Source organism: Neomonachus schauinslandi, unplaced genomic scaffold (assembly GCF_002201575.2).
Source record: "Neomonachus schauinslandi unplaced genomic scaffold, ASM220157v2 HiC_scaffold_855, whole genome shotgun sequence".
In the NCBI taxonomy this organism is placed as follows: domain Eukaryota; kingdom Metazoa; phylum Chordata; class Mammalia; order Carnivora; family Phocidae; genus Neomonachus; species Neomonachus schauinslandi.
The window spans coordinates 1-7,758 of NW_025409545.1; the positions used below are offsets into that span (position 1 = coordinate 1).

The 7,758-nt window shown below is 54.6% G+C and overlaps 1 protein-coding gene across 2 annotated transcripts; it reads left to right on the forward strand.

Annotated features, from left to right (window-relative positions):
* The first annotated feature begins 1,497 nt into the window (after window positions 1-1,497).
* Window positions 1,498-6,683, forward strand: LOC123323784 (tRNA-splicing endonuclease subunit Sen34). Of its 2 annotated transcripts, none has more exons than XM_044912267.1 (5): window positions 1,498-1,563; window positions 1,858-2,104; window positions 2,348-2,591; window positions 2,741-2,998; window positions 6,189-6,683. In XM_044912267.1, the coding sequence occupies exons 1-5, from the start codon at window positions 1,541-1,543 to the stop codon at window positions 6,374-6,376; spliced, it is 960 nt and encodes a 319-aa protein (XP_044768202.1). In that variant the 5' UTR covers window positions 1,498-1,540; the 3' UTR covers window positions 6,377-6,683. The 2 variants fall into 2 exon arrangements, with proteins under 2 accessions (XP_044768202.1, XP_044768203.1); XM_044912268.1 differs by having other exon boundaries at window positions 2,372-2,591.
* Window positions 6,684-7,758: the final 1,075 nt, after the last annotated feature.

Consider the following 7,758-nt stretch of genomic DNA (forward strand, 5'->3'; position numbering starts at 1 on the left):
CTCCTCTCCGCCCCCCCCCCCCCCCCCCAGCGCAGGTCAGACCTCCCCCGCAGAATCACAGGCGGTTACGCCACTCCCCTCTCGGCCGCGCTCTCGGCTCCACGCCCGCCCCGTCGGCCGGCGGGTCCGCAGCCCCCCGCCTCGCCCCCGAAGCGCCCCCGCCCCGGCCCACCTGGGCCCGGCTCCACGCCGCCCGCCGGGCAGGAGGCGGCCGAGCAGTCCCGGCCCACGGGCGCCCGGGCTCCGGCCACGCCTCCGCCGCCCAGCGCGCGCCGCTCTGTCGCGGTCCGGGGCGGATGCGCGGCACGGTGAGGCTGAAAGCCAGGCAGCGAAGCGGCCGGCTCCGGGAGCCCGCGAGGACCGCTCCGCCTCTGCACCTGGACCTCACGGCAGCCGAGCCCAGAGCACGTAAAGAGGCGGGGCCTCGAGCTTGGAAGGAGGAGGGGCCCGGAGCGTCGGGCTCCGAGGGACGCGTCGGGACCGGGAGGAGGCGGGGTCTCCGCTTCGGGTTCCTTCGGGCAGAGTCGGTGGCAGTTTGGAGGCGGGGCCACAAGCTTCGGTTTATTTCGGAGGTCTCTGTTCGGATGTAGGCGGGGCCAAGAGCTTCGGCCGGATGTGGGCGGGGTCACAATGCCTGTTTGACTTAGATTAGGAGATAGGCGGTGTCTGGGGTTTTTTTTGAGAAGGAGGCGGGGCCACAGACTTAAGCAACACGAAGGAGGCGGTGATCTAGAGCGTTCCAAGGGGGCGGGGCTAACAGCAGCTCATCCTGAGGGGGCGGGACCCCGGCTGGCGTGTCAGCCACCGGGGCGGGGCCAAGGTAATTAGCCTCACTTTCCCTAGAGGCGGAACCCAAGCGGCCGAGGGAGGGTCGCTTCGAGGGGGCGGGGCCAAGGTGTTCCGCTTCAGGGGCTACGGCGCCACTGGGGGCGGATCCCAGACTTCCCGCTTCGCTGAGGTGGCGGCGTGACGAAATTGACGCAGGGGGTCGGGATGGGGAGGGGTGGAGGAAGCAGCGCGTGGCGCGCTACGTAGGGGTGGCTCTGCCGGGACCGCGAGCTGGTGTTTACGAGGTGACTAACTGGTTCTATCGGAGCACGGTGCCGCATTCTGAGGGGAGCGCTCACGAGGGGGTGAGCCCGCCCGAGCGGGGAACGGATGGCGGGTGTCCAGTGGGAGGGGCCTCCGGCTGTGGGGTTCGCTCAGTGGGGCGGGTACTCGCTTCCCAAGCGGGAGCGCTTGCGGCCGGAGGGGGCGGGGCCTGGCTGCGGGGTTGATGGGAGCCGAGGGCGCCCGAACGCCAAGCCGCCGGCTTTCAGGAGGGGCGGGGCTGCGAGTTCGGCCGAGCCGAGGAGGTCCGAACGCCCGAAAGCCTTGCGCCGGGGGGGCGGGGCTTCTACGGTGGGCGTCTGACACCGCGCGAGGAGGCTCTGAGGCCACGCCTCGGTGGTTTGGAAAGGGGCGGGGCCGAGTTCCGAGTCACTGGAAGGGGGCGTGGCCCCGCGCCAAGGGAGGCTTCTCTCCGAGCGGAGAAGGCGAGATGGCCGGAACGCTAACCGCAGGGTCGGGAGGGCCTAGCGGCGCCCCAGCGACTCGGCGAGGGGCGGGGCCTCGTCTCGGCGGCCCCGGGGCCTGGCGGGATCGCCTGGGGACGGGGTCCGGCGCCCAGGGGGCGGGGCCCGGCGCCCAGGGGGCGGGGCCTGGCCTGGAGAATCGGCAGGTGGCAAACAAGGCCCGGGCGAGGCTCCACCCCCCCCAGGCGTAGGGGCGGGGCCTCGCTGAGACCCTCCACCCCACCCCACCCGAGGCGGTGGGAGCGCTCTGTCGGTGACTGCTGTGCCCCCCTGGTTCCCGCAGGAGGATGCTGGTGGTGGAGGTGGCGAACGGCCGCTCCCTGGTATGGGGAGCCGAGGCGGTGCAGGCACTGCGGGAGCGTCTGGGAGTGGGGGGCCGCACGGTGGGCGCTCTGCCGCGCGGGCCCCGCCAGAACTCGCGCCTGGGCCTCCCGCTGCTGCTGATGCCCGAAGAGGCGCGGCTTCTGGCCGAGATCGGCGCCGTGACCCTGGTCAGCGCCCCGCGCCCAGATCCGCGCCAACACAGCCTGGTAAGGGGCGGGCCGGGGACGTGAACGCCCTGGACCCGCGGAAGTAGAGGCAGGACACCCGGACTCCAGGTCCCTGCCGTGGGAGGGGTCTGGGCGCCCTGGATTCTGGAATACTGTGCATGCAAGAGACTAGGATCCCCGGGTTCGGGCTTGGGCGTTGGGAGGAGTCAGCGAGTCAGGGTTCCTGGCTTCCTAAGGCAGCGCAGACTTGGATCCTGGAATTCCCGCTGGCTTACTTCTCAGGCTGTGGCATCCTACAAACGCCAGCAGGAGCAGGGCTTCCAGGAGCAAAGCGCCCTGGCAGCCGAGGCCCGTGAGACTCGTCGTCAGGAGCTCCTAGAGAAGATTGCGGAGGGCCAGGCTGCGAAGAAGCAGAAGCTGGAGCAGGAATCAGGGGCCAGCGAGAGCCAGGAGGCCGGTGCGAACCCGGCTGCCGCAGAGAGTGAGGCCAGCGCTAGCCAGGCTCTTGGAGAGCCCGAGGAAGCAGGTGAGGGTAGGAGCGGAGTCCAGGGACCAGTGGAAGGAGGCGGGAGATCTTTTGGGAATCCTGGCCGGGAATCGAGGGCCTGGGACTCTCCGAGGGATGGGAAGACCTTGTCCTTGGATTCACCAAACTGCTGTATTCTCCTCCCCCAGGTTCCTCTTCTCCCCAGCCAGGGCCTTCAAATGGGGTGGCCCCCTTGCCTAGGTCCGCCCTGCTGGTCCAGCTGGCCACTGCTAGGCCTCGACCCATCAAGGCTAGGCCCCTGGATTGGCGTGTCCAGTCCAAAGACTGGCCCCATGCTGGTCGTCCTGCCCATGAGCTTCGCTACAGCATCTACAGAGACCTGTGGGAGCGAGGCTTCTTCCTCAGTGCTGCTGGCAAGTTCGGGGGTGACTTCCTGGTCTATCCTGGTGAGTTTTGTGGGCACCTCCCATTGTTGCCCCTTTCTTCACAAGCCCACCACCGTCTGCATTTTCCCTTTTTGTCTTTTCTCAGCCTCTGAAACCCATGGAAGGACAGGAACACTTGGGAACCCAAGCCTGTTTGGAGGGCAGCATAGCAAATTTGATTAAGCACTTTCTTTGATCCAGAAGTTTCACTTAGATACGTGCACAAAACATACAGGAAATCGTCACTGCAGGATTCTTTACAGTAGCAAAATATTAGAAAGCAACCAGAATGATTGTTAATAGGTTAGCGGTTACACATTGGTGTTAGTTGTCAGAGATTAATGTAGGTCAACGTACATTTACGAAAAGATGACCAAAGGAGAAGGAAAAAAAAGAATCACTTGTTGAAAACAGGTGTGGTAGAAGTGCGTTATGTTTTATGTTGTCATGGAGTTATACACACATCATTTAGGTAGCCTTAAAAGTCATGGCCCTAGGGGCACCTGGCTGGCTCAGTCGGTGGAGCATGCTACTCTTGATCTCAGGGTTGTAGGTTCAAGCCTCACGTTGGGTGTAGAGAGTACTTAAAAAAAAAAAAAAAATATATATATATATATATATGGTTCTAGCAAAAGAATATGAGAAGAACTTAGAATGGAGTACTGACTAGAAAGTAAGTAGCTAGTGGAAAAAGGCCTGAAAGCATGTGCTCCAGCCCAAGTACAGTGGTACCCCTAGGTAAAGGAGACTTTCAATGTATCAGTTAAATTTTGAATTTGTAGTACGAGTGTCTTTATTGTTTAACTAAAGGGTTGAAAAAGTAAGTCTGCAGGAAAATCACCTTTTTTGTTCCTCCTGAGAACATAGAAGGATAGAAGCACCAGATAAGTAGTCAGATCTTAGCTGTTGGTTGGAGACCGATGACAGATGAGCCAAGAGCCTTCATCTCTTCTCAGACCAAACACTCAACTAAGGGGCTAAGGGACCAAACACTCAACTAAGGGACTGACTTAGGAATTAAGAACAGTTTACCTGCCCCGTGCTCTACAGATAACCACACTCTAATTACTTTGCTACTGTTTTTTTGTGACTTCTGTATGTAAAAGATTATTTTGGTTTTGAAAATGACCTTAACATATGAATACTAATATTTAGTTCAAGCTTTCAGTACAGTTTACAAATCTTTTTTCCAATCTAGCAGATTTTAAGGGGACTGTTAGTCCATGTTTGGTACCACTCGTAAAAGGAGTTATGTAATTTTCAGTGTTAAAAGTTGCATTAAAAAATTTGTTTTAGGGGCGCCTGGGTGGCTCAGTCGTTACGCGTCTGCCTTTGGCTCAGGTCATGATCCCAGGGTCTTGGGATTGAACCCCGCATCGGGCTCCCTGCTCGGCGGGAAGCCTGCTTCTCCCTCTCCCACTCCCCCTGCTTGTGTCCCCTCTCTTGCTGTGTCTCTCTCTGTCAAATGAATAAATAAAATCTTTAATTTATTTATTTGGCAGAGAGATAGAGAGAGAGCACAAGTAGGCAGAGCGGCAGGCAGAGGGAGAGGGAGAAGCAGGCTCCCCATGAGCAGGGAGCCTGATGTGGGGCTCGATCCCAGGACCCTGGGATCATGACCTGAGCCGAAGGCAGACGCTTAACCGACTGAGCCACCCAGGCGCCCCTGCATTTTAAATTTTAATATGTTTATTTTCCTGTTTAAGTTGTATGGTGTTCAGGTTATGGAACTTGCCAAAAACTCAGATCTAATAACTTGTAAATGGAGTAAGTTTTAAGTTTACATGTTCTAATACTGTTAATGGCCTTACTAAAACTTCCGGTTAAAATAAAGGTAAATCCACCAATAACTCCATCACACATCTGAAACTGAACCAAATGACTGACCTGTTAGTTCTAATGGGTCAATATTTCTAAAAGAATACATACTCGGTGTATGAGGTATATGTAGAATCTTTGTTTCCTGAAGATTAAAATATTCAAGGACTGAGGCCCTTACTTATTTCTGACAGTAAAGCTTCCCGAACTTAATAAAGGCACTAGGCGTCTTGGAACAGTTTTTTTTTTTTTTTAAAGATTTATTTATTTGAGAGAGCGAGAATGAGAGAGAGAGAGCACATGAGAGGGGGGAGGGTCAGAGGGAGAAGCAGACCCCCCGCCGAGCAGGGAGCCCGATGCGGGACTCGATCCAGGGACTCCAGGATCATGACCTGAGCCGAAGGCAGTCGCTTCACCAACTGAGCCACCCAGGCGCCCCTTGGAACAGTTTTGAGGCAGCTTCCCAGGGGTTTCGATGCTTCCTCCTGCGCGGCCAGAGGTGTCACAACAGCTGCTGGCTGGAAAGTCAGCCGAGGGTCCTCTCAGTGGGACATCTCACCGCCCTGCTCTCGTTGGTTTTCGTTAGCTGGCACCGAACCTTCTGGGTGGGGCCCCATTCTGGCTCCGGCTCTCCTTGATCACTCAGATTTACCTGATCCAGGGGCAGAGCGCAGGTCAGGTTACTGGGAGGCAGCCCTGTCTGCTCACATACGGCCTGTGGTTCCTGTGGTGCCAAAGCGGCAGAGGTGAGTGCTTGTAACGCGGCCGTAAAACCAAACACTCACTGTCGGGCCCTTTCCTGAGAAATTGTGTTAACTCCTTTATCCCACCTATTTATTACTCCGTCGTCTTGTAAGTTCTTTTAGTCTGTTAGAGTCACTTCTCCTTGGATATGCACGTGACATCCTTTGCGTTCCTCGTGGCTTTGACGGACTTTGCGGTCGTGGTTCTTATGTCACAACAGTGATCTATTCCGTTAGTTGTTTTGTTTTTTAAATACGATTATGCTGAATGTGTGGGACAGCTTGCCCCACCCCCTCTCTCCCCACGCAGGGTATCGTCGACTTCTCCACGTTGGTACATTCTTCTCGTTTTAACAGCTGTATGATACTCAGTCTTACGGAGAGACCATGAACTTAAGTCTGTGGTTTGGTTGTCTCCGTTTCTTAGCAGCTGTAAATGATAACAGAGTGAACATCTTCGTAGGTATATTTTAGCACTGTTATCCTTATAAGTAAAAAACTCCAAGAAGTGGAATTGCTGGGTCCAAGAATAGCTATTTTGAAATATTCATAGTGATTACTAGGATGATTCCCGTCTCCTACCTGTGGACATTCCGGTGTCTTCCAGCCCTCTGCCACTGGGAACTGCTACGTGTCTCTCTCTCACCCAGGTGACCCCCTTCGTTTCCACGCCCACTACATTGCTCAGTGCTGGGCTCCGGGGGACCCCATTCCACTGCAGGATCTGGTTTCTGCGGGCCGCCTGGGAACCAGCGTCAGAAAGACACTGCTGCTGTGTTCTCCTCAGCCTGATGGGAAGGTGGTCTATACCTCCTTGCAGTGGACCAGCCTGCAGTGACTCCAGAGACCCGTGCGGATGTGGCTGCCTCTGTGGACAGAGCCTTTCTAGATGGCCCCAAGCTCGTCTCTGCATACGGGATGCTGCAGACCCTCCTGCCTCTCTCTGCGGTTAGGTTTTGACTCCGGATTTATAAACACTACATCCTTATTTCTCTCCCTGTTTCAAAGCACTTCCTGGCTGTGATGTTTTTGTAGTTACCTGTTTCCAAATTGTGAGCTTCTTGAGGGTAAAGCCTGGGTTTGATTCATCTCCAGTTTCTACAGGGCTTAGGCCTCAAGAGGTCTCAGTAAACTTGTTGAATAAACGTGGAGTCTGTGATTTGAATCCTGATGACAATCCTGGGAGGTGTGAGTGTTTGCATTTGCTTATACAGATGAGGGAAAGGCTTGGAGGAGGTCACACCTCTAGTAGGTAGCCAGGCAGGCTGGGATTTAAAGCCTGGTCTTTCTGAGTCCAAGGTCTGCGCTCTTCCCACCACACTAAACTTCCTTTTGAGAAGATTTTCACAAAGCATTTCAGGTGCACACAAAGGCATAAATCAAAGTAACGTGTGAAGGGAAGGAAGGACGTGAGTGTTGCGGTTTCAGGGCGGGTTTCAGGTGGGAGGGGAATGTCAGGGAGGACTCCTTGAGGCTTGTGGAATACTGGTGGTGGTCTTTTTCTTGGCCTGGGTGGTGTTTATTCAGGTGTGTAGAATTATTTTTTATACCATACATTTATGGTCCAGATCCTTTTCTTATACATATATTCTATTAAAAGCTGAAACACATATAAATAAAATACAAATTTGTGAGATGATTCATATAGCTGCCTTTCTGCTTAAGAAATTATTTGAACATTGGGGCGCCTGGGTGGCTCAGTCGTTAGGCGTCTGCCTTCGGCTCAGGTCATGATCCCAGGACCCTGGGATCCCAGCCCCACATCGGGCTCCCTGCTCAGCAGGAAGCCTGCTTCTCCCTCTCCCTCTGCCTGCCTCTCTGCCTACTTGTGCTCTCTATCAAATAAATAAATAAAATCTTTAAAAAAAATCTATTAAAAATTATTTGAACATTATCAGTACTACCAACATTTATATGTATATTTAAAAAATGTGTAGTTTTGTCACATAGATTTTGCTACTGAAATACAGTCACATGGTAATGATTCTGGGGCTGAAAGTGTCTATCTCTAGTTTCTCGATTTCTGTGGCGGCAGTTTCTTCTTTCTTTCCTACCCTTCTCAGTAAACAGATTCGCTAGAACTTCAATTTCCTGTAAGCTTAGATTAATTTAAAACAGGACACCAACCCCTGCCCAGTTAACACTCTGTTCTTTGTGCCTCTTTGGTAACTGGCTTGTAAATATATTCTCCAGGCTCTCTCTTCTTTACAACAGAGTTCT